This window comes from Nelusetta ayraudi, unplaced genomic scaffold (genome assembly GCF_046127955.1).
Source record: "Nelusetta ayraudi isolate G7.1 ecotype Tasmania unplaced genomic scaffold, CSIRO-AGI_Nayr_v1 ptg000135l, whole genome shotgun sequence".
Lineage (NCBI taxonomy): Eukaryota > Metazoa > Chordata > Actinopteri > Tetraodontiformes > Monacanthidae > Nelusetta > Nelusetta ayraudi.
Window position 1 is genome coordinate 22,396,525 of NW_027466185.1, and position 26,447 is coordinate 22,422,971.

Consider the following 26,447-nt stretch of genomic DNA (forward strand, 5'->3'; position numbering starts at 1 on the left):
AACACAGGTATTTCTTGATTCTGAACTAGGATGTTAGAGCAGGTGCTTAGCGTCCATCACACACCAGATTAGCAAAACAAGCAAAAACCCTCCAAAAGTCTAGTAAAAAAAAACAAAACAAAAAAAAACAATCTTTTTGTCTTCTCAAAAAACTCAGCAAAATGCAACACAGGAACTGAAAACTAGCACAAAAAAGAAAACTTTTGCATGTAATGTGACTAACTTAATTGTGGCTTCACTCTACACAATGGAAGAATTTCTCTAAAACTGCAATTTAAATCAGAAGAAGAAGAAGAAGAAGACCTTTGGTCTGAACAAACGTCTTTGTTTTATTTTATTTTCTACAACCAGCTTCTCCTGCAGTCAGGGTGGCGGGAGGTCTTTGAATCCATCCCAGCAGTCTTCAAGTGAAGACAGGCTGACACCCTGGAGTCAACCCATCGCCAGCTTATATCAAGGCCACATCGAAAAACAAACAACAACTCGCACACGGATTCACACCTCTTGCACCTCTTGAATATTTATATTCTTATTTGAGAGTGTGTGTTGGGATCTATTTTTTAGGTCGCCAGATGAACAATTGATATTGATTCTGTTACTAATCCTCCCAAATCCAAACTCTCAATTCCTAAATCATCATTTCCCATCGTTGATACTGATCTCAAAGACGAAGCTTCTCTCAATAAAGAGAATAAATAACGAGTCAATTACGCCGGTGCCGACACCGCAGGAGGGTCCAGCTACGACCGTCGGCATCTGGATTTATTTTCTCCTCGTCCCTCGTTGACTATTCCGCACAGCACCACACTGCAGCGGTTCGCCCGTCGGGGGGGCGACGTCGGTCCGGCCGAGGGGACGGTTACACAACGCTGCTCCCCGGTGACACTTCCCACGTGCACCGTCTCCCTAATCCCATTTCCTGCCGAGTTAGGTTGCGCTTGTTCACGGCCCCCGCTAGACTACCGCTTTAATCCCATTGCGGTGACTCCAATGAAGATGTTTATTCCACTAATTCTATTCCTGGGCCGGATCCTGGGGGCTGGATTTGAGATGGAGTAGCGGGCTTTTTCTGAATGGTTGCACAGGGAGGCAGGGGAGGGGAGGACACATCAAGGACCCAGGAGGAGGAGGAGGAGGAGGAAGGAAGGCCACAGGGGTAAACACGGGCATCAACCGACACAGCAGTCAGCTCGGCTCCTTCCGTCGTGTTTTCGTACGTGTGAAAATATTAAGAAGACCTTTGCACACGAGCTCCGAGCCCATGTGACTTTCATTAGTCCGTGTAAAATGTAACGCGTTCGAAAAAGCAGGACGCAACGGCGTGCTGCTCTTCATCACGCTCTTCATGCGTGTTGCACTTCTCACATAAGGTTGATATTGGACTATTTAGGTGAAATATCTCAAAATGTTACCGAGTTGTGAATATTCCACTCACGACCAGTTTTATCCGGCAAAACATTCGCGATAAAATTAATTATTTCATTCAGATCTGACCTTTAAGTACAAGTGAAAACTGCCCTTCACACAGAGATGGAGGGAGGCAACAAGATAGAGATTTTTCATTGTTTCCCATTTCTCTGCAAGCTTGTTGGTGTGAATTTAAAGGTTGGGTGTGTAATATAAGGAGATTTTGAGAAGAAACAGCAACATCAAGTGGTTATATTTCAGATTGCACTCTTTCACTCCCCCTCCCTCTCCCAATGTTTGCCAGTAAACTACAGCGGCCTGCAAGCACAAACCTGGATACCGGGTCAATATATATTCTACAAAACGCGTTGTCAGACGGGCTGGATTGTCCACACCGGGCTTTCTTAGAAATATGACTGTGCAAAATGGCAACTAACTGGGAATTTTGCTCTACGTATATTCTTCTATATAAATAAGAACCGTTCTATGGGTAGGACAACCAAATTACTTTTATTGTACTGCAAGTATACATTTTTTATATGTATTTATTGGCAGTATGTTAAGCTTATCCCAAGATAAAAACAGTATACCAGGGCAAATATTACACACTGGACCGTTGTCGAAGACGTCGCACCACGAGAACTTTACTCATACAACCACGAGCGATTTCCCACCTGCATCTTTAAACCACAGCATGGCTGACTGTTAGTCACACTCAACGGGAATAATAAAAGCATGAAGACGCGGGACCTTTAAGCCGGCGATGTCGCAGAGTATGAAAGACAAGTGGCTATTATTGAACTGGGGAGAAGCTAATTAAATTCATCCCCGCAGTCTAAATCAAACCGCTTGTCTGCTGGAAGAGTTATCAAGGGAGAGCTGAGCGGGTATCAGAATGGGGGGTTTTGTTTTTTGTTTTTTTTCAAATTCATTTATCTATTCTTCCAGCAACATGCCCGAGTGAGTGTTTTTCAAAGCCAAAGCTATTAATAGTCTTCAAAGTGCTCAATGTCTCTTCATGTGTTATAAGTTATTTAACGACTGGCCCATATTTTGCCGTCTTACACAGGCTGGGGGGAGGAGCACCGGAACAGAAAACCGTGACACAGCAGAGTCGGTGGTGGTGGCTGGGGTTCGGGGGTGGGGGAAAAATAAATCGCTCAAAACGTCACGTCTCCAAATGCGAGGTGACAGTGCCGCAGCTGTCTCGGTGCTGCAGGTCCGGGGGGACAGTTTGGACTGTAGCACTGCCAGACATACAACAGCAGGATGTCAAAACCAGCGGCAAGGCAGCGGGACACAAAGATGACGTACACAATCCACACCACTACCGCTGCTGGGATTAGGATCACAAGACGAATGCTGTTCAGACTGAAATTCATTGTTTCATTGTTCCGTTTACCTCAGTCTCACTATGACGATCGCACAACAAATGCAACGGATGTTTGCGCAAGACGCTCGAAGGTAATTATCAAACTATTGCTGTGTATATTGCTGTACGTTGACCAGATGATGGGAAACTATCTGACTGGACCCTCTTATAGACCTCCAACTCAGGTTAATACACAAGATTTAAAGGGTAGAAAAGTATTATTGCAAACATACTCATTAAAAGTTCTCATATTTGGGTGCTTTGTGTCTCTAGTTTGCCATTGACCTCCTAAGAAACTAGAAAAGTCCATCATCACTTATTTTACAAACTCAAAACAAGCACGTGATAAACTGTGCAGTTCTGTCAAGCTGCCCTTTGAGATGTCACAAACTTTGCCAAGACCTCTCCCAGGTTAGTGACGACCCTCTCAGCCTCTTCTACCCCCTTTTTTTGTCCACTTGCACGTACAAGTTTCAGCAGGAAGCTAAAACTGTGTCTTCCAGAGACCTGTGGCGATTTGTGGATTGTTAATCTGAAGAGACGGCTCTAGAGGAAGAAATAAAAGATCTGAAAGTGGGAGGAATACAGACCCGCTGAGTTCGGACCCGATGGAACTAAGTACCGACACTATGCTCTGAACCGTGGCGCTTGTGTTAGAAATTCTAAGCGATTTCATTCCTATGTTGCAAAGGCACCAGCAACATTTTGCCCAGCGACTGACTTGAAGAGGTTCCAAAATTATTCCCTGCAAAAGACGAAGTGCGCCTGCCCTCTGGAAGTGGTTTCACTGTGTTTTTTCAAAACTGCAGAGTTTGGCTGTTAAACTGCCACTGACTTTAAAAAGCTGCTAATTTGTGGATATTACAAGCAAAGCCATGCTCCGCGCTAAACTATGTCAGACAGCGGGAGATTTCCCAGCGCGCCGTCACCTCCTCTGTCTTCCAGGAGGATTTCATTGCACTCCGGGGCTGACGTTCAGGGCCGCATCAGACGCTCTGGCTGCTTGAGCTGCTTCGGATCCGACCTTGAGCCCCTCGGAATCGCCGCTCTCCCCCACTTTCTGCCAGGCCCATTAGTTACGGCTGCCTCCGCGGAGAAGGCGCAAGGCTCATTACTCATTTCCCTCCATCATCACACAAGCCAGTGAATCACGGCTGGACGCACCGACTCCTCAGCTCGGGCTCGAGGACCGCATTCACCGGTGCTCCGCTGGAAGCTTCCGAGAGTGGCGGATTCTGCATATACTGAACCACAAACCAGAGCCAAAACCTTTCCCAATAAATTCAAAGAAGTTGGAGAACACGTTTCGAATGAACATCCGCTGAAAGCACGGCTCCGACTTGGATGGGAAGAGGCCAGAGTGCCTGGTTGAAACGGGATAATGCGTCCAAGCGCTGGAACAAAGCGTGCATCTGCAGGCAGCCTTCCTCTTTCAGCGGCTCTGAAAGGAGAAAATCTCGAGAGATGCATGAATGGAGCTCGACAGGGACGAAAGCGCCGGGAGGGCGGCGGTGACGGAGCCGCACAAGACGTCATTAGAGACGGGGCTGGATTAAAGGGGCGGGCGGGCGGGCGAGCGGGCGGGCAGGCGGCGGTGTCTCTTACACCCGCAGGGGGGTCAGATGCCACGAAGAGGCAGAAACGTCAAAGCGAGAAAAGCACAACTTGTGCGACATGTCCTGTATCCCTGAGGACAAAAGGACGAAACCATGCACGACGTTGCGTCAGAGGAGGTTTGGCTGGATGACGAGCTCAACATCCATCCATCCGTCCATCCATCCATCCATCCACCCATCGAATCCATCATCCATCACCGCTTCCTCTTAATCAGGGTTGTCAGGGCCTCTGGAGCCCCTCCCTGCTGTCTCAGGGTGAGGGCGGCGGAGGGTCACACCTTGCGAAGAGTGGGAAGATTATCCACAGACAAACCACTCAGCCACGCAAGCAATTTAGAATCGCATATTGCACGTGGTATTTTTTTGGGATTGTGGGAGGAAGTCGGAGGAGCCTGGTGAAAACCAACACCGACAAGAGTCGGGAAAAACAAACCTGCAACCGTGCCGCTCTGAGACGACAGTCGCCCGCCGCTGGGTTTTATTTCAGAGCTGAATCGTCGCACGGAAAACCTTCCAAGACAACATGAAAGAGTCAGAAAGCGCCTCCGCCGCGTCTATTTTAGGGGCTCTTTACGTGGGGGGAAAAAAAAGCAGCAGCTCTCGCACCGCACGCTGCTCTTCCTGAATCTGTGCAACCGCGCAATCACCCTGCAGGCTGCGTGTAAATATTGACTTGCGTGCACAATCAGCCCGAACGGGGGTGAAACCAAAAAAAATGAAGTCAACAACATTTTCAGCTGACAAAAGAAGAACTGGAGAGGCAGGTTTGGGGGTCAGAGGGATGATGGCATACCTGGCTGGAGAGCTCATACCAGTCATACCTGCGCAATCACACACACGCACCCTAGACGACTACACAAACACACACATATATATACACACGGCATCCAACATACCTCTCATCGGGTTCTGGATCCACAAGATCCCTCCGATCAGGTGAGGAGACTGGGGCAGCATTGTGACGGTCCCCTTTTATTCCCAACCGATACGCCTTTTCAACGAGGATCACGCGGGGACGGACGGAAGCCGGTGTGGTCACTTCATCACCTCGACGCACGTGTCACACTACCTGCTGCTGCCACCACGGCGGACGGATGGATGGATGGATGGATAGCTGGGCGGATGAAATGGGACGCAGCACTGTTGCGCCGCCAGGCAATTAAAGAGCCAAACAAACGCGAAAGCGAGACGAGTGACGGTAATAAACGCAATTTGAAAGAAAAGACAAAAAAAAAAAAAATAAGAATCGTAAAATCACGGCGTCGACGCACCGACGGTTAAGTAAGAAGAACCAAGAAGAACCAAGAAGAAACAACGGGGGACCTGCTCGACCGTGGCGCGCGCGCACGCACGCAATAACACAAACACACACAACACTCCAGAGAGAGGCTGCGCGTTCTGTACATTAAAACGAGGCGAAGCGGAGGGAGGGAAGGTGACCGGGACAGCGACAGCGACAGCGGGTGGGAGCGTCACCCAATCACACGCCGGCTGGGGTGACCCCGCACCCCGGGGGGCTCTCTCTGGGGCTCTGGGCTCCAGTCCAGTCCGCCCCGGTTCACTCTCGAACACAACGTTTGCGCGAAACATGCGGCGTTCTTACCTTGGACAGCCATGTCGCTACTCCGGCGACGTGGCGAGCATCACTGGCGAAGAGACGAGAGCCGCACCGGAGCGTTCAGTAGAAGAAGAAGGAGGAGGAGAAGAAGAAGAAGAAGAAAGGGAAAAGTCAGCGCTGCCTCATTCCGCCTTGTTTAGCGCGTTAACATCACTTTTGCTGCGGGCGAGCCGGAGCGCGGCGCACAGCTGCTGCTGCTGCTGCTGTTGCTGTTGCTGCTGCCGCGCCTCGGAGGATTGTGGGAAGTGTAGTGCTGACGAGGCTTCGGCGGCTGTTCTCGAAGGCGAGACCGGCTGGGCAACTTTCGTTGCCGTGTCGCGCGGAGGATTACCTGACTGTTCACTGAACTCGCGGGACTAACACGGCTCAGTTTGGAGGCAGCAAGGTGTTGTGGCTCGTTACTGGATATTAGGGGTTAAATTAACTCAGTATGACTTCAAAGATTTTGTCACTCCTCCAAATGATGACTACCTGAGTCCTTTGTCCCATTCAAATGGGCGGGAATGAGGCGGGTTCTGGTCATATATTACATGTTTTGTTGGGGGGTGGGGGGGTATGAATCAAGTGGGCTGCTCCACTGGTTTGGATAATTAAAAATAAATATCTGAAATACAGACATAGTACCATGCCGTGTCATTTGAGATTGTGGAAGAATGTGCAGCCAGCCAAACATAATGGGAAAAGCTAATTAGCCAGAAAGGTAATATGCTAATTTTCTGATCTGATCTTTCTGCCCGTCTCTGTAATATCTGTGCGTGCGAAATCAGTGAGTCGTCTCTGTACTGTCACAAAACTGATTTTCATCAGTGCCTGTGTTAGCTGACACTTTCTGAAAACAGGAGGTAACACACCCATCATGTCAGTAGACAGCAGAGATGTTGACATCAGGGAGAATGCTGCCCACACGAAAAAGCTAATATGTCAAACATTTTTAGAAATCTACAGAAAAGCTCCACACCACAATAATCTTTTAGCTGCCCAACACTTTTGACAGGGCAGCCTGTGGGTGTGTATGCGTAACTCAGGCCTGAACAATCACGCTAATATTCTTTTGTCATCTAAAGCTGGACAGAGAAACTGGAGTGTATTCTGTGTAAAGGTCACTTCTCTGCAACTTTCTCTCTGTCTCTTATCTGAAGGATGTGTTGAACCGGTTGTAGTCGCACACCTCACTGCCAGCCACACAATCAGATCTCACTACTGAACAGGGCCAAGGTTGAAGTCACGGCAAACACGTGCGTGTCCACAGTGAGCGAATGAAGCTGTGAAAACATGCGCTAATTCAGCCATGTCCCTGTTTGTTTGAACTGAGCGACGACGCAATTAACACGCAGTGTTGGCTCGTCGAAATGTGCAAATCATAATTATCAAGTCCTTGCAGCGACAGTGAAAATCACCTGTGTTATGCTAATTAGACTGCGCAGTTAACACCTGACACTCCCATCCTCTCAACAAAAGAAAATGAGTTTGTAACTTTCCTTCCCGGCAGTGGAAAAATGATTACACACATGCCGCCTGCAGAATAATAATTAAAAAAAAAGATAATGAAATTCCTCTGAGCTCATGTCATTGTGAAAGCAAAGAAGGAAGCGACACACTGAGCCAGACCTGCCGGTTCACGTTTTAATCAGTAACATCCTGGAAGGACACATCGGTGTGTGTGTGTGTGTGTGTGTGTGTGTGTGTGTGTGTGTGTGTGTGTGTGTGTCACAGGCATGCGCTGTGTAACAAGCGTCAGGTCAAACAGGCGTGGCAGGCCGTTTCTTTTTTCTTTGACGTCTGCAGCTTTTCCCCGAATGTTCCCTGTCAACGCTTCGTCACTCACGATGGATACAGGAAGTTCAGCAGGTGCACAGCTTTTGGAACAAACACAAATAGACAATCGGTAGATGAACGTCGCGGAGGTCAAAAAAATGAAACGCTGAAATGCTGAAAAGTCAATAAATGAACAGCAAACGGTGAGTCATCTCCAGTCTGTCCGCAACCGTGTGGAAAATAGCTGGTACGCAATTAAACGTAATACTTTCGCACTGGAGTGACAAGCACAATATTCCGGTGCTTGCTCAGAGAACGTGTTGAGATCTTTTTTAAGCAGTTAGCTGTAATTTCCTGTGCAAAGCTTGACAAGAAGAAAACCTTTTCTTTTCACAGGGGAAGCAGACTACGCTTGACTGATTTTCCTCCAGCTTCTTATTCGGCAGTACCAACACAGTACAAAGCTGAAAGATAGTTTCACATTGACTCTCAAGTATTTTGGACTTTTGTCGGTTTTTAGGCAAAGTGCATGCTTTAACAATATATTTTCGGGGGAGATCTGCTTAATCATAATCAAGTGAAGAGAAATGCCCCCCCCAAAAAAAAAAAAAATTCCCTTGAATACAAATTGGGTAGATCAGCTGAGCAGGTCAGTATCAACCTACTGATCTCCTGATGAATGGTTATCAGACTGAATTTAAATTGAATCAACTGTCAAAATCACAGATGAAAATAATTCATAATTTTAAAGATAGAACTTTATATTTCCATGCTCTTCATGTGTATTTTCTGAAATTAGCCAAAAGCTAAGGCTCACTACTGTAACAGCTAACTGTAAACCACCCTGTTAGACGTCCCCAAAATACATTCCACTTTATATTTCTATGAGTGCTTGATGTCCATTCGCACTGGCTCTGATTTTAAAAACACCTCAGTAAAGATCCATGAATGCTCAATGACTGTGTGCAAGAAGCGGACTTCTTATTTACCCCTCAGACAGTCACGGCACTCTTTGTGATAACAGGCTCAGTTTAACGGGCCGTGATATTCTGAAAGTGCAGTGCTGCACTGTGCTCTACCTCCTGCACTGTAATAAAACGCTGAGCTGCAGTTCTTTGGCCGGTGAAACCCGAGCCGTGCTTGAGTTACGACCCTGGCGAGACTGTAAAGCCGCTGGTGGTTTGGTTCATTAACACATAATCAGGTTTCCTGTTAATAGAGGCTATAAGAAAAGCGCGGAGGAGGTATACACACACACACACACACACACACAGTCATACACACACAGATGCTTAAGCAACTCTATATGCAGTAAGAGTGTAAACTCCAGAACTCCTGCATTTAAGCTTTAAAGGCACAATTTCCCAAAATCAGCACATCATTTTTCCGTCTTCGCTGCTTATATTAATCTGTTAGACTATTAGTTTAATTTTTATTAGTATGGGTTCTGGGGTCTCATAAGGAAATAAGTGAAGAGTCATTTTAGAAAACAAACATAGCTCCAGCAAATTTCAACCTGGTTTATGTGGAGAATCCGTAGTATCCAGTTAGTGCCACACACACACCATCAGTTCAGTCATTAAATTAAAGCACAAGAAAAAGCAGGTGTGTTCTGAATTTCGTGTAAGAGAGAGAAAGCAATGAAACGAATAAGGTTGAAGTGATAAGGTTACACTTGTCACCTCCCCTGATCAGCAAAGGAAAGGCAGGACTACCCAGGCGGCGTAAACCACAAGCGCTTCTTCTAAAACTATGCTAAAACAGAAACATTACATGACTGTGTTTTCACTATATAATTGCAAGTGACAAAAAAAAAAAAAAATGTTTCTCTTCCTGTAAATCACCCCAAGAAGCCCAGTGGCGGATCTTCCGAATTCAGGCAGGTTTATTTTTGCGTTGAAGGCAAACCACTGAGGGATGTCTGGGAACTGATGGCCCCACAGTTTCCAGAGGGGGAAACAATGGCTTCACTACAGTTTAGCAAAATGTGTTTGTTTTTTTTTCCCCCCTCACATCATGTGAGGATATAAACACTCTTGGCAATGCATGTGAGTTTCCACCGGGCAAATTTTGTCACCTCAATAAGTGGGCATCATTTCTGGAAAAACACATCTTTGCTGAGACATAGATTTATTTTTCTTCTCCTCAAGGAAAGAAAGAAAATCCAATTTAAATTTTTTAGAGCGAGAAAAGACATTACAACGGTGTTACGCCAAGACTTGGATATACTGTAAATGTAGCAGTGTTTGAAAAATATGTAGTGATTTTCTTTTTTGCGCTTAAAGGATGAGCTGCTCCTTTGAAAGCCTTAATCCAAGTACAGCTTCCACAAAACAAGACATCAGCAGTTTTCAAGTGTGTGCAGAAGTAGCAGCGGTACTCCTGTCCTCTGGGCCTCTCGCCCTCCCAGCCGTGTGCATTTCTCTCCCATTGTTCCGCGGTGCCCTCGGCGGGTAAGAGCCAGGTCAAATCATCCATTAAATCCTCCGTTCGGGCCAGGCTCCGCAATGACTGTAAGAGGATTTCCAGCATTACTCGAGGGCGCCGGGGGTGCGGACGTCACACCAGCAGGGTGATGATCACTCCATCGTCCTGGCCCTGCCAGAGCATCTCCCCCTCGAACGCCACCTTGCCGTGTTTCCTGGCCCTCATCAGGATCCCCACCACCTTATCGGAGATCCTGACGTACCTGTCGAACAGCTGTCCGAAGGTGACGCGGGTCTTCCCGTCGGGGTCCGCGTCGGCCATGGTCCGGATCACGAAGCACATGTCGTCGATCTCGCGGTGGATGTGCTTCTCGGCGCGCTTGGCCCTCTCGGCCGTCTTGGTTCCGTCCTTGGGGCGCCCGTAACCCTCCTGGCCCTTTTGCAGGCGCAGCGACATGGAATAGTCGTGGTCAAAGTACTCACTGAAAGGGTTCAGTTTCTGGTTGACCGTGTGATCCGAGGCCCAGTTCTGCCAGCGGCTCTTCAGGTTTCCCACCGCGCTGTACTTCTTGGAGAGGGCGTTGATCTTGTTGGCGTCCTCGCCTTCCTTTTTGTACCTGAAATGAATAAAAATGGAGGTAGTTCAATTTCAAAAACTACTGCTTTTTGTATTTGTGTCTTTCAGTCTTTATTTGTAACTGGACCACTGACATGACTACTCAACGTACGACGAGGCTCAAACCAAAGTTTTTTTTAATGTGTATATTCCAAAACCTTTTTGACTTCCTTAAAGTTCCCTTTATTCGCCAGAAGAGAATATAAAGAGGAAATACAGGAAGTGATCGTGAGCCTTGCTATTGCTTAGGAGATTTGTTGAAATGCTGAAAAAGAGGCAGTTTTAAACCAACCCGAGGACATTTTCACATTAAAAGAAGATTAAATAATATCACCGAAGGCTTTTTTTGTTTTGTTTTTGCTACACTCGTGACTCTTTGGCGAGAGTTTTGTTGTTGCTAATGCGCTAATGTCACATTATGCCAATGTCTAATGTTGCCATCACTCAGCTAAACGGCTGCTGCTAAATGGCTGAACTAATAGTAAAACAGGAACAGAAGTAAACTGAAATGAATAGACAGAAGGTTCATCCACTGTACTTTTTTTTGCTTACATATCGACTCCAACTGAAGTAACCAAAAGCAGTTGACTGTATACACTTGGGATATTTTACATCGTTTGTTTGTCATTATAGAAAGTGTAAACAAGCTGCATGTTTCTCAATGATGGGAAAGTGGCTAGTTCACTAATTACTTCTTAAATTTCAGGCTTTCCGCAAGAATAAAGGAGAAGGAAGAAATACAGGCCTGACCATGACTCACATTACCTTCAACTCACACATGTATATTTTAATGGCTTAGCTCAGTTTTCCTATGGCACAAACCTTGTTTATTTCACATTGCACCAACTGCAGAGTCCCTGTCCAATCATCAACAGTGTGTCTATTCTGCATTTGCCTTTGCAGTGCATTTGGGTGATTTCTAAGACTTAGGATCAACTGTGCACTACTAATTTGCAATCAGTTGGGACTCATCCTTTGGCACCAGCAGGAGCAGAGCAGTTTAATAGTGGTTCTCCTGGGAGTCTTTCGGGAAAGCAGGAGATAAAATTGAGAAAGTGGCGCTCATTGGGGAAAATCGATGCGCACATTAAATAATGGGCAAAAAAAACAACCTACTGCTAGTACTTACACAGGAACTGAGGGCCTCTTAATCTTTGTTGTTGACTCAGAGTCTCCTTCAGTGTCCTCCTGCGCGGTGGGGTCTCCTTCGGCTGGCCTTTCTTCCTCCTCCCCAGCTTCGTCTCTATCGCCGATACGGTTCTTGCACTTTATCGCCGGCTCCTCCTCCTCCTTCTCATCAGGCTCCTGGTCCTTCTCCACCTGCTTCCAGCTCTTGGCCAGGGACGACACCATGTTGGAGCACTTCCTTCGGAGCGTCGGTGAGCCCCTCTTCTTCAGGAGCCGGTCAAGTTCCTCGTCGGATGGCAGTGACTCCCTTTTGATCTTCTCGACGAGGTGGCTGACGCCTGCACTCTTTTCCTGAACCCCGGCAGTCACCGTCTTCACCACTGGCTTCACCTTGATGAGAGACCTCACGGCTGCCTCAGCTAGCTTTGGAGCCTTGACCTCAGGATTGCCATGGGTTGAAGACTTTGGTGGATCTCCTTGACTGTCCCGAACTTCCGTTGGCTCTGCTTGAGCTTGAGGCCTCTCCCTGGGGACCCATGTCTTTTTGGGCTCCCCTGTCGGACCCCCTAGTGAGGAGGGAGACCACCCACTGGGTTCACTGGTTTGCTTCTTCTCATTGTCAGTCACCCACTGCTGCCAGCTGCTGGTCAGTCCGCACACCATGGTGATGGCACGCAGCTTCTTGATGTTCTTGTTGTTAGAGGGCTTCCTCGGGTTCGCTTGACCGGCATGTTGGTCAGACATCGCGGCAATTGAGGCATCTGAGTGTCAAGCTTGAAGCAATCTCTTTGGGCAGCCGTCAGATTAGCTCCGGCATATTAATCCTCCTCGGCGGTCTGACTCCGTCGGTTCCCCACTGCCCTGGCTTTTTTGGAGCTGCGGCTGTGGAAGGGAGCTAACTCCCAATGTGACGATGGAAAGTATTTGAGTCACGCCGGGCTACTGGGCTGATCGTCTTTCCCTGACACCGGTCACCTCTGGCGACTCGAGTTTCATCACAGCTTGTGGAGCTTGCGGCAAGGAGGTTAAAGGGGCTGGTGGACCGGACGGGAAAGGGGGGATCTTTCGATACTACCCCAATATAGGTACTAAAAACAACTCACTTTATTCTTGACGAAAAACAAAAATATCTACATAGTGCTACATTTTCCTCCAAGATTTGATTTCCATGCGTTCTGATCCCACAAAGTTGCATTTGGGATCTATGAGTGGGTTCAGTCTGAGAGAGAGTGACAGTATCACACACCGAATGAGACACCTAATCTGAGGTGAGAGTTGGGAGCGGGACAGAATGTGACACCTGAAGCAGCCACCAGCGCCTCCCCGGAGGCGACGTGCGGAGGAGGTGACGGGAGGCGAAATGGGTCTAAAGGAAGATTGCGGGGGGAAAAAACTCTCTCCGTTTACTTGTGGGAACCTGTGAGGAGCAAAGAGTCTGGCGCTGAGGGCGTCAGCGGGAGACTTGGAGGCGTTTAGTGTTGCTTCAGATGGCGCCTCTGAAGATTTGACGCCTGTTGGCCCTTCAAATTCAGAGTTTGCAAAGAGGATTAGTTTATAAATAGAAGCTGAAGTTAGAACAGACACACATGCACACGCATGCACGCACGCACGCGCTCACACAGCTGTTGGCAGTCTGTCAGCGAAGCTGACTGTCAGTGATGTGACTGGCTTCCAGAGGCCCAGTCAGCGCGGCGGTGACTGCGGTTCTTGCTGGGCCAGTGCTCCATCTGGAGGACAATCGGGCCATTACACCCCAGAAGGTCATGCTTCAAATAGTTTTTTCCTGGACTCAGCTCAGTTTCACTGCACTGTTTCCCAACAGGTATTGCGCTGTTTTTTTGTTCTGTTTTTGAAGATTAAAGTTGCTAAAACCTTTGCTAAAATATTTGCTAAAAAAAAATAAATTCAATTTTGATGTCTGAGTGGTAAATCCAATAGCATAACAGTATTATTACTATTATTATTATTATTATTATTATTATTATTATTATTATTATTATTATTATTATTTGTAGTAGTAGTAGTAGTAGTAGTAGTAATAGTGGAAGTCGTAGAATTACCAAGTATCAAACATTCCATTATAGAGCTTGTACTTCAAAAAAACAAAACAGAAACATGTCTCATATGGATGACACATGAGACATGTTTCTGTTCCCCCCCCCCCCCCCCCCCCCCCCCCCAGGGGACGACTTTTTTTTTTCAAACGTTACATGGTTTGTACGTCCACCACCAGAGGGAGCCATAATGCCATAGTTGACCCACATTGTTCCACGACCACCTTGTCTCACACTGGCTGATGTTTTCACACAAGCAGGCCGCAAGTAACTGACAGAGCGACGGATGTTTCAACCAAATGCATCGCACAGTCTGTGGTATTATTAATCCATATTCATCCCACTCAGCTGAAGCACTTTTGTATGAGACAAATACACCCAACGCTGACAGACTGACGACAATGCAATTGTCAGAGGAGTTCTGAGACTCTTTGGCCCAAAATAAAATAAATAAAAACTAACAAACAAACAAAGAAAAACAAGCAGCTTATTTTTCATTCCGGCCCTGAAAAAAAAGAAGAGAGACGCTGTAACTCTGGTCGATGAGCCTTTCCGTAATGTGAGTCTGCTCCGGAGATGCGGGCCAAGTGGGCCGGGTGGTCGAGCCGTCTCGGGGCAGAGGAGGTCCCGGGTCTGGAGAGAACGCACCTGTGTTTGGTGCTTCACAACATCTGCTGCTGCTGTTTTGTTTAACTTTCCCTGCTTGTTTTGAGATTGTTTGATTTGGCTCGCGCTCCTTATTGTGCATTAATTGCGCTGGAATGCGTCTCTCGAGCTGCTCCTCTGACCCCTCTGTCCGTGCGTGGGTGTGTGTGTGTGTGTGTGTGTGTGTGTGTGTGTGTGTGTGTGTGTGTGTGTGTGTGTGTCCGGGGTGATTGTGAACTCTCTGCAAGGATCATATCTTTGCGGAATTTTTAGCGCGCAGCAGCTCAGACAACAACACGGCACTGATGTGAACGAGGACCTTTTTACTTTCGACCCACCAACAAACCATTCATTTCCAGACTAAAACTGCAGCAAAAATCTCCCGCAGCAGAGAAACACTTATCCCAAAGGCCAACGATGTAAATCAGCCACTCGAAAGCAGCGTCTCCATCCAACAGGCGTTCGCGCCGCGCTGAACCTCAGCAGAGCAAAATCTGCGCTGACCTCGGAAAAGCAAACCCCCGTGTAAGCCACTAATACTTCCTTCCGAAGATGCGGCATGTTATTGTTTGGCCGTAGCGCTCGGCCCTGCGGGACTAAAGACGGGAAAGGCAGTAAATTAAAGAAGTACTTGATACAGGCGTGAGATGAGACGAGTTACGGAGAGGAAGCCTTCGTGCCTCCGGGCCAGAGCAGCTCGTCGGAAGGTAAGAGGAGAGCGAAAAGATCCAGTCTGAAGTTTCACACTGGACTGAAGTGCAGCCTCTAACGGTCAATCATCTTAAATGAAGAGCTTTGTGTACTCAGAGAACAACATATTTAGCCCTTGGAGAGGGTGGCAATATTTAACCTGTTTAGAATTCTTTATTTTTATGTATTTGGAAAAATAACATATTTCACCCCGTGTTCACAGCCTCCACTGTAAAACACTCCACGCGAGGCTGATGCGTTGCTCGACCGTCCGCACGACGTCGGACGAGCATGAAAAACAAGACTCAGGTGTCGAGGATTCAGTGAGTGAGGTCTCAGCGCCCTTTGTGACATCACGAGGGGACGGTTCTGCAAGTACCACCAGCGGACGGTGATTTCTCCCGAGCTCGCCGGCCAGGGCCGGGAACCTCGAACAGAGGACTGCAGTCAGGCGGTGAGAAGTCAGTCTGGGGCCGCTCGCTCTCCGAGACGCGGTGGCGTCACCGCGAGATCTTGTGAAAACATGTTTGCGTTGGCGTGCGCCGTGTCAGTCGGCAGTTACACTTCATTTCCTCTGAGCGGCCGCCTCTGGAGCTGCGACCGTCCGCTCCGCACTTCTCACTTGTCAAATGGACTTTTACAGCTTCGCACACTCTCGGTGTGGCGCAGCGAAGGCCGAGGCAGCTCCCACTCTCGCACTGTTTATTCACTCGCTCTGCCGCTTTATGACCTCACAGTCGGCTTCTGGGGATTTCAATGCTGCTTTACCATATGTCCAGAAAAGACCAATTTAGAGGGGCACCTTCAACTATCGATGGAAATTGGAAGTGGGACTTTCAGGAGCCACAACGTCTGGCAACGAAGATGCTGTAAATATTTAGATATTTAGGGTTAGGATATTCCTTTTTTCTTTTTTTTTTTTAAATAACACCACAGGAGCAGTATGGAAAAAAACATTCTGGCGTCCACAGTAGGCTCCTACTGGGTGGATAACGTGACCAGAGTAGATGTTGATGGTTGTAGTCTGAAATTTAAGGCTGTTCCCTCAGGAGCGGCTGCAGCCAATCATCTGCCTCAATTGACTTCCTGTCTTCTTTCACTCCATCCATAAATCCTCCCCGGGCTCTTTCACAGACGTCCTGCCGGCCGGTTCCAACCTTCTACGATATGATATATTCACTGTCCAGTCTCCTCCTCCTGTGCGTGTCCAAATGTCTCCGTTTAACCACTCTGGCTTCATCCCCAAAACTAAAAAAACTTTACATGCTCCCCTCTGATGTTCCTCATTCCTGATCCTGTCCATCCTGGCCCCTCCAAAAGAGAAGCTCACGATCTTAAAGGTCCATCGTTTTGAAGGAAGCCTCATATTCAAGGAAGTGCGTTGAATTTAGGGCGCTGTCATGCTAACTATCTATTGACTTATGTACTGTTAACATGATTTCTTTAAGTTTGGCGGGCCGAATGAAAAAGCTTAATGCGCCGCATGGCACCTGGGTCATAGTTTGCCTGAAGAAGACTCTTGCTCTTTATATATTCTTATATACATATACATATATATATATATTTATATACATATATATATATATATATATATATATATATATATATATATACATATATATGTATATACATATATATGTATATATATATATGTATATATATATATATATATGTATATACAAATATGTATATATGTATATATTATATATATGAGAAGAGTTCTAAGGGTAGGAAAACCAAATTACTTATATTGCTCTGCAATTATACACTTACAGGCAGTACGTTACGCTTTCACCAATATAAAAATCATTAATCAGGCCAAATTCTACACACTGGAGCTTTAAACGCCGCAACATGAATGACCAGGAAAAAACAAAAACAAGAGCACAACTCTTCCACAATCCTCCAAAGTGTCTTTGTCATGACTGCATCACTCCGCAATGTGGCCTTTAACATCTGCGAGAAACATGAAATTCAGACTTTAAGCCCCTTTTTAATCCGAGTGGCGAGGAGGGAGGAGGGCCTCCGCGCCACTATCAGCCGCCGCTGCCGCAGCCCTCCTTTGCTTCACACCCTCTGTGTACATTAAGTGTCACTCTCACTCCCACGCACCATCAATCATGCCAAACTCAAAACGCCTCCGCCCGCCCGCCCGCCCGCCGCCCGGCCGGCCGGCCGAGGGAGTCCCTCACCTCGCCGCGTTCTTCATCCCCGGCCGTTTGTTTTCCAAAACCGCAGGACTTTCCTCCCTCAAAAAGCCCGACGTTACACAACCGCAAATCACTTTATAATCAGCAACACATTACCGCTATTGAGAATTTCTCAGAGCGACGCATTTTATTATGGCAACCGTCGCCACTCCGAATGCAGGGCGGCTGAGAGACGTTGGCCTCGGCTTATCGTCTGAAAAAAATCTCTGGTGGAAATCTGCAGCGGGGCTGTTTGTTGGCTCTGTGCGCAGAAAATCTATATTTTTTTTCCCTGCAGGGGTTACTGAGATTGATGTTTTCTGCCTTTAAAAAAGTGACTGAGTTGGCATTAAAAGCGCTGGGCTCAGCATTTAGCGCAATCACACAAAGTTCACTGATGATTATTGCGTTGGAGTCTCGCTAAAAACAACATGCTTTTTGCAAAGTGACTGTTCAACTCGACTCCATATATGTGCCGTTGCTCAGTGATTGGCCACTTCATTAAAGCTTTTCAGGCCTGACCATAAATTACAAGATGCAGTAAATGCAGCCAGGGGCGTCGCCATTAAACCCCAACATGGTGCATTCACCTACATTGCGTCATGCACTTTCACTGTGGGATGATCTTGTCATGCAAGGAGCTGGAATTACGAGTGGTGACTGTACAACGTAACCAAAATCATCTGAACTTTGAAAATAATAAACTGAAACAAAAACAGCCGCGCATGAGGTTTTTTTGTAAAGGTGCTGATCGACAGCTGATTGGCTCATGGAGCTCTGGCGTGACAGCAGGGCAAAGAGTTGAACACAGACAGGTGTGTGTGTGTGTGTGTGTGTGTGTGCGTGAGGTGAAGAAACAGAAGTGGAAACACACACACACACACACGCACACACACATAAACTCACAGGGGGTGTACAATGCTAACTTGCACGGCAGGTGTATTGCTCAGATTTCAAGTCAGAAATGTGACTCATCCATCTTGCCAACCTTCGTTGGATTCCACTGTTGGTTTCCTTCCGTTGGTGTACGACAAGGTTGCCGATGAGAAGCTGCTCTGAAAATAAAGACCCAGAAAAATAAACGACAGGTGCGACCTGTACTGGGTACTAAATACTTAATATTATGAGCGTATACATGTGCAAAGCACACTGGGAGGTATGTGACAATGCAGTGCACTGCACCTAAGATGTGGACGTCTTACACCCTCAGCATACAGACTTCATATTGGAGACGTAGTGGAAGAAGTGCAGCAATGTGGCCGTTGGTATCCGTTTGCAAGCTAACGTGCTGCTAGGTATTTTCATCAAGTGCTACTGTTCTGGTGTGTTTGGGTTACGTGTGATAAAATGCTATTTAAGCTGAACTTAAAAAAAAAAAGCCTGTGTGCAGTTAGGAACACTCGTATCCATATTCACGTTGGGTAAACACTAACAGTGTAGCACTGTGTCTGCTGCACTAATGTGACATGCGGCAAAAGGCTAGGACCTGTAAACAACAGCCACAGATAAACACGTTAGCGTGAACGCTAGTGGCAGCTTTATCAGATTCAAGAAAGAACAGAAAACATTCCTGAGGGCTTTTCTCCACGGTCAACTTTGGCTTCTCTTTGCTCCAGACTCACTTTGGCCAAAATCAAGTCAAACACCCCGGTGAATGGCGGCTACGAGCCACAGGGTGGATATCGCATGACGGAAAACAACAGGAAGCCTCAAGTAGCAGTGACACATCTGATTGGTCTGATTGAACGTGGCAGACGGTGCACACTCCCCTTCTCCAAACACTCGTTATGGGATATCCTTACCAGATAAATATAGGAAAGGGTTTAGAAAGTGCTCCATATGGCTTTTGAAGTCAAGTCCGGCACCGTCCAGTGTTCAAAGTTGCGATAAGGTTTAGGATGTCTTTGTTGCCTCGCACTTATATTTTACTGATGATGCTGTATAGACAGATTCACCTTCACCAGTGTCGAAAAACACCACGATGATAAAAAGATTCTGACATTTATCAACTAGAACTCACGTCGCAACTCGTGGCCACATTTTTTGCTAGCTCGCTCGATCTTAACGAGAAAGCGATGTTTCACATTATTACATTACACGAATGGCACACATGCATGCACAAAATACAAATAATAAAAAAAAAAAAGGCAGGAAAACGGCTGGGAAAAGAGGCTGGGTGCCTTTAACATGAGAATACCATATGGAGATATCCCAGATTGTAGATTGTATTGAAACCATTTCCCCCACAGTTTTACTGCTACTTTTTTTATGGGGCAGACAGGAATTACAGGCAGACGTCCAATTTTAACTCTCACGTCTTCTTTTACTTACGTGCCCTCAATATTTTGACTCTTCCCACTGTGAGCAGGTGGTCTGCTTTCAGAATTTACAGGCCCTTCATGTTTATACTGCAGGTACTGTGCACTTGCAATATCTGATTTGGTTGCGGTCCAACACTGTCTGCTCGCAGCCGCCCCTCGACCTCCCTCTGCGGGTCCTGTCACCTCGCGGCTCCTCTGTTTAGCGTCCTGACCAAAACAAACCGTGGAAGGGACGTTTTTTGTGTGTGCTGACGACGCGTGAGACTGGATTTCCCGCACGTCCACCGGAGACGAAGTGGTTCCCGGCCCTCGCGCCAACAAAGGACAAGGCTCAGGACCCTCATAGGTGTTTGCCAGCGTGCGCGGACCCTCTTCAGTCTCTCTATAGAGAAACATTCCAGCGAGGGTGTCGGGTCATCGCAGCCGCTGAAGGACGGGCAGCGCTTTGCAGGCCGGCGGTAATTTGTTTAACCTCTGATTAGGTCCAGGAATGCCAACTATGGAAAGACACTACAGGTCCCGACAGCATCGTTTGACACTTGGGCAATCTGTCAATGCTGCAAGGAAGCAAGCGAGTGAACTAGCAAAGGAGGACAATAGCCACTAGGCCGCCTGGGCAGAGAGGGAGCTTTAATGTTTGCTCCATCTGGTTGGGCCCTGAAAAAGACAGAGGTCTATCTGTGGGATTTATCTCAGGTCTTTCTCAGCAATAAGCTTTTTCTGCATGACTTAGACTATTGGGTTTGTATTAGTGGGTTTAAGCCGATGCTCCAGATTGTATTGTGAACTGATGCTTTCTGAAGTTAAACAAGGGGATTGGGGTATGTGCGTGTGTGTGTGTGTATGTGTGTGGTGGGAGGGGGGGGCACAAAAAAAGAGGGTAAAAGTTTTCACAGCCCGACTTTGACTTGGCGTCTGTCATCGCATCACCCGTCAAAAAGAAAAAAAAAACACGGCCCGGAGGCAGGTGGAAAACATGAGTGCATCACATGCTCCTTTATTCAATCTAGCGACACAACACTGAGCACGGTACGAAAAACACAGGTGTTTAAATACGTCTGCAAAATCTGGAAATGAGGTAAAAGCGGAGTCATCAAAGGCACATTTCTCCAGGGGTTCATCATCATCTCGACTTCTAAACACTGTCGGGCTTCTGGCACAACGAAAAACGGAAAGGGGAGAACGACGCTCTCGTTAAATGAGGCAAACTTTAAGCCTGCTGATAAACCCATTGTGTGTAGTTTCACAGGTTGTACTTCTGCGTAAATAGTCCACTGTAGATTGTTCTGTCATAAGCTGGAAGTTATGAAGCAAGTGTTTACAGGAAAGCTTATTGGATTCATTCATATCCTCCTTCCTGTCCAACTGCAGCTCATCTCACCCTCTCACCCCACCAACCCCACCCCTCACTGACGGGAAACAGAAACAGCCTGCATTCTGAGGCTGATGTCATGTCGATGTGTGAGAAAAATATTTTGGATGGAAATTGTCTCAATGATGCGCGCTCTGTCTGAGGCGCTTGGAAATATGGTTAAAAAAAAAAAAGAAGGACGGATCTTTCTGCATGAATGAGAAGAATTTGCATTTTGCTTTTTTCTCTGTAAATGGAAGCGTAATAAAATTTGGAGAAACACAATATGTATGCGTGCGCGTCTGTGCGTGCATTTTCGTGAAGTAGGTATCTATCTATCAAGCATGTCCTCCATGTACTCGCTGCTGCAAAGTGTCTTGGTCGCGAGTCCTTGTGTATTTTTTTTTTTTACATGGGGCAGAGGTAAGAGAGGAGAGTGCTTTTAATCCGAACCCTTGGCAGGTGTTGCTTGTTTCTCGGCCAACAACAAAAGCAAGCTGAGCCCGGTCCAGAATGTAATCCAATAAAAGCCTCGCATCTCAACCTCTTAAAAATAATTACACACTCTCATGACGGCTCGTGTGCAATTCCCAGCAAATACTACAACTGGCCCTCATAACCATTAGCGGTCAACGATATCTCCGGGATGGATTTTTTTTGTTGTTCTTTAACAAACCTATTCATCCATCGAAATGGTTCTGGTTGGGACTTGATCTTGCACAGCAGATGGATCGCTCATATTTCCCCTCTGAAATCTCACTTGCAAATCTCAAAAAGACGGCATTTTCACCTCCCGTCTCATCGTCTCAAGAATCCCGTCAGCGTCCTTTGAGCATGAGGAGGCAGGAGGAACGAGAGTGAGAAGAAACAGATCCAAGCCACCAAAGAGGAGCAGAAGAAGAAGCTACTACGAGTTGTAAACAACGGCAGCAGCGTTAGAAGCTTGCATGGAGGAAGCCGCTGCAGTTTTCTCAGACCCGGGTGGCACCTTCTCGTGAGAAGACCATTAAAATGGTACTGACGGCTCATCCTGGTGGACAACAGGTGGTCAATTTACTTCACTTTTCAAATCTCTTGGCGAGAGATTAGTTAAACGCTGTCGTGCGCAGCAGCAGCTAGCTGTAGCAGGGAGCCCCTTGTAACAAAAGGAACCTCTAAGATTTAGTGACCTGCCAAAACAAACCACCGCTAAATCCATTGGTCCACTTCAACATGATAGACATAATCTCCTAAGTTTTCCTTTCCAATTGCTTTCTAAGGGTGCTTTTCTGGATACACATGTGAGATAAATCCAAAGGATCTGGGAAATGTTCCATCTGGTGTGCCAGGTTTGGGTTTCCACTGTAATGGAAGTAAATTGCATCTGTATGTTTCAGAAATATCCTAAAAATCCTTCCGAAAGACTCACCAGCAAGGTACTTTTGCAGATACCTTTTTTTTTTTTTTTTTTTGATTGCTACAACAAGCCTGAAGTATGCAATTGCTTAGGGATGTCAGGCTAATTCGCTAAGTAAGCTTACGCTACAGTCCAACAATGTTTCACAGTAAACTACACAGTGTAGTTTGGGGAAAAATGAAAATGACTAATATGCAAACTGCACGCTACAACGGCTGCAGTTAGTTTTTGACGAATTACAATCAGTCACACTGTGTTGTTGTGTTAATGTTGTGTTGACACCGAAACATTACACGAATATGTGGCACATACGGATAATGAGAGCAAACCTGTTTGAATGACTAAAAATGTCATCTTAAAACCAAGTGTGTGTTTTATACACGTTACAGACAAAAAAAAAACAAAAAAAACAAAACAAAAACAAACTACACACGTTACACAGTACAAAAAAGACGACTTCAGCTCACATTGGATACTGCATACAGTTAGGGTAACAAAAATAATTGCGAAAGTGACAACATTTAGTAGGACACATAACACCTTTTGCACTATGTTCCGTGCGCAAAAAAAACAACAAACAAACGGATAAATTGTTAAAAATAAAAAACAAAACAACAACAATGACAAATTGTCTCCTCAAAGCGATCAACATTGGTTCTGTCCCGCAGTTAAAGAGTCAACTTGGGCTCCGAGATAGCTGCTGCTTTCCGTTCAGGAGAGTTCAAGTCGTCCGTATTGTTTCCGTGCTTCCGTCCCACTTGATTTTCCCTGCTCCTTCAAATTAAAAAAAAAGAAGTCAGAAATCAGTTCGGGTGGGGGTGGGGGTGGGGGGGGGTCAGTTCATCCTCCCTTGCGATTGGTTCTCAGTTCTGGGAGTGGGAGGGTTGGGTGGGGGGCACATAGGTAGAATAAAACCTTCACTGGGTGAAATGAGATGAGACAAGATGGGTATAATGGACGGCGTCCCCTCCTCTTCCTCCTCCTCTTCCTCCTCCTTCTCCTCCCCTTCCTCCTCCTCCTCCTGGAGGTGAGGAGTCTGCAGGTCGGGGGGGCCGACTAGGAGAAGTCCAGCGGGCGGATCATCATGACGGTGGCCCGGAGCGAGTAGCTGGGACCCTTGAAGTAGTGCCACTTGATACCGTTGAGCTTGCCTATGTGCTGCCCCTGGGTGAAGTACATGCCATTCAGGTTGGACGGTCCGCACGCATCAAACCACCAGCCTGCCGAGAGGAGGGCGGAGGGTATGGAGGGGGTGGGGCAGGGTGGGGGCGAGAGAAGAGAGAGTTAGGACAACGCCACCACCTCGGGTTTCTGTCGCCTGGCCTCGAGGTTTCAGGTTTCAAATGGTGGGGAGAACGCCTGCGCAACACTTTCACTGCTATCTGCTCTTTGTGCGTGTGTGTGCGTGTGTGTGCGTGTGTGTGCGTGTGTGTGTGTGCGTGTCATTGGGTTCAGTGCAGTGACATGCCGCTACCTGTTGGCGGACACGTTCTATTTCAAGGAGTTTGGAGGAGTGTCAGCGCGAGGGTGGCTGGCTGGCGGGGGGGGGGTGTTATGGGAAAATGTCATTCTGCTCCCAAGGTGACACCGATCACATCAGAATTCCCCACGAAGCAGATGTGGGTGTCCAGATGAAAGGGCAACGTGCACCGACCCCGAGTTATGTCAACGTTGAAACAGATTGACGCCTTTCTTGAATTTGAGTTTATCTGTGATAAATTCTTGTTCAAATAATTTGAGGTGTGTTTCCCTTGTTGACGACATCTGAAGGTGACGCTTTTTACCCATACTTAAAAACAAACACGCTGATCCTTGCCTCTATTTACCTACCTACCTACCTACCTACCTACCTACTTGCAGTTGACTGTTTCTCCTCAGAAGCTTAATTTTCTTCTCTTTTGTACTTCATTGCAGTCCCCAGTGGAGCAACATCACATCGTTAACCATCAATAAAAACCTCATAAGATTACTTAGCCTCTGTTTCCAGCCTCTCACTTGCTTTTAGCTTTCTCGCTAATAGCACTCCTTTGCCGTTTAGAAGGGGACACAAAACAAAGCAGGGGGTGTTGAGACAAACCTGGCAAAGGTGTCTGCGTCACTTTGTGACATCACAAAGGGGGCTGATTCCCAGAACTGGGAGCTTTCACGTCATTTTGATAAAAAAAAAAAAATTATATATTGGAGAGTAGCCCGGTAATTTATATGTAATTTATATATTATATTATTTTTATTATTATTGTTTTTTTTTTTTTAATATCTGGGAATTTCAACTTTAGTTGAGAGACTCTTGCGTAACATGGGAACATTTAATTTGCATTATCTCCTTCTCCCTGTGACCTCGTCGCACTGTCCGTGCCATCCCGTGGATGCGGCCTGTCAGATACGGCTCGCACGTGGGGAATGCGACGTGTCAGTCGCACCTCCGCCACCAAACGCGTCCGCTTCCCCTCGGCCGCGTCAGACCTCGATACTGCCGCGCCGCTTCAGTGTGACATTTCACGAGAGCCGCCAGCCGCGGCTCTGAACGCCGGTCGCCGCACCGACTTGCAGCCAAGGTTACAACTGCTCTTATTTTTTTTTTTACATTATTGTAGATGAGGAGCTCTTGCAATCCATGTGTCTGGAGACGATACTCGGGGATGTTTCTTATGACCTTTTTTGGAAAAAAAAAAAAAAAAAAAAAAGATAATTTCTGACTGTATTTAGAGTGCATGCTTAAAAAAAAAAATCAACAACAACATCAGGGACAGAAGTTTGGCAACGCACAGCGAACGTCAGCTGTAAAAATGCCCAGAGTTTATTCGCCATCTTTACTCCGTCGCTCGGTGATAAAACTGTTTACATGAGCACAGGTTGATTTACGAGCAGTTGTGGAAAAACCTCCCTCTCTCTTTGACAACATTCAGCTTGTTGTGTCGCTAATAAAACACGATATCAATCGTCCTGGGCGGCTCTCAACACCGAGCCTTCTGTCTTTTTTTTTATCATAGCGGAACAACTTGAGTGTGGCGAGTAAATCAGGAGTTACGGCACGACCGGGAAGACAAATAAGTGTTACAGCTGCACATTAATGGCGGTTTGACGACTGAGTGGTAGAGGTCTGAACAGTACCTCTACTGCTATTGCTTTTGAGGTCACTGTTAGTTAGAACACAAGTGAGCTGCCCTTTCATCGCTAGCTAGCCGCGGCAGGTGGCTGCTTTCAGAGATTAAAAAAAAAAAGAAGGAAGAAGGAAGAAAAAAACAACGGTGCATATCCTGAGAAGTGGCCAATGCTGATCAGAAACAGCGCTGGAACCAGTGTGCGAAAATACGATGGGGTTCTGGTGGGGGGTTGGACCCCTCCAAATAACCCATGAGACCCCCTGAAAGCCTCAAAGCAAAATTTAAGGTGGTCTTAAGGGGGTTCCGAAAGCTAAAAAAAAAAAAAGATATATCACTGTCACTAATGGTCATGAAAATGTCTTAAAGATTACCCTGTCTAAAATTATTATTTTATATCATTAAAATGTTATGTACAACTGTTTCTGCCAAGTGGCAAGCTTGTGTGCATGTGTATGTGTTCTTATGATGTAGACTGTCATGGCTTGCATCCATGAAATACTGTAAGGTTATTATGCAGCCCGTCAAGCTTTTTAATGTGGCCTGCCAAACTTAAAGAAATTATATTAATAGTAAGTAAGGTCATAAAATAGCTGTTTTTCAGTTGTTTTAAGAGTCATTTTTAATGAAGAGCTAAACACCGTTGGGCTTTAAAGACTTTAAAGATACTTTGTTGGAATGCTTCTGCACATTTTCAATAGACATTAAAGCACGTTTTCTACATATCCCATGATATATTTTTTTCTCCTCTGAGGTGGGTCA

The 26,447-nt window shown here is 46.5% G+C and overlaps 3 protein-coding genes across 6 annotated transcripts in view; all 3 read right to left on the bottom strand.

The window, feature by feature from the left end:
• samd12 (sterile alpha motif domain containing 12) overlaps nt 1-6,287 on the bottom strand; it is a 105,949-nt gene extending 99,662 nt beyond the window's left edge. The window contains exon 1 of one of the 4 annotated variants that reach the window (XM_076012046.1): nt 5,292-5,482. In XM_076012046.1, the coding sequence (XP_075868161.1) occupies nt 5,292-5,352 (61 nt within the window). In that variant the 5' untranslated portion in view covers nt 5,353-5,482. Of the gene's footprint in view, nt 1-5,291; nt 5,498-5,998 lie in introns of those variants that run through there. The other 3 variants (XM_076012047.1, XM_076012045.1, XM_076012048.1) reach the window with 3 other exon arrangements.
• A 3,485-nt stretch (nt 6,288-9,772) lies between these two features.
• abrab (actin binding Rho activating protein b) lies at nt 9,773-12,801 on the bottom strand. Its single transcript, XM_076011266.1, has 2 exons — nt 11,940-12,801; nt 9,773-10,811 (listed from the first exon to the last, which is right to left on the bottom strand). The coding sequence occupies exons 1-2, from the start codon at nt 12,680-12,682 to the stop codon at nt 10,328-10,330; spliced, it is 1,227 nt and encodes a 408-aa protein (XP_075867381.1). The 5' UTR covers nt 12,683-12,801; the 3' UTR covers nt 9,773-10,327.
• An 8,004-nt stretch (nt 12,802-20,805) lies between these two features.
• angpt1 (angiopoietin 1) overlaps nt 20,806-26,447 on the bottom strand; it is a 58,506-nt gene continuing 52,864 nt past the window's right edge. Inside the window, exon 9 of the mRNA XM_076011275.1 lies at nt 20,806-23,804. Coding sequence (XP_075867390.1) covers nt 23,641-23,804 — 164 coding nt within the window. The 3' untranslated portion in view covers nt 20,806-23,640. The remainder of the gene's footprint in view (nt 23,805-26,447) is intronic.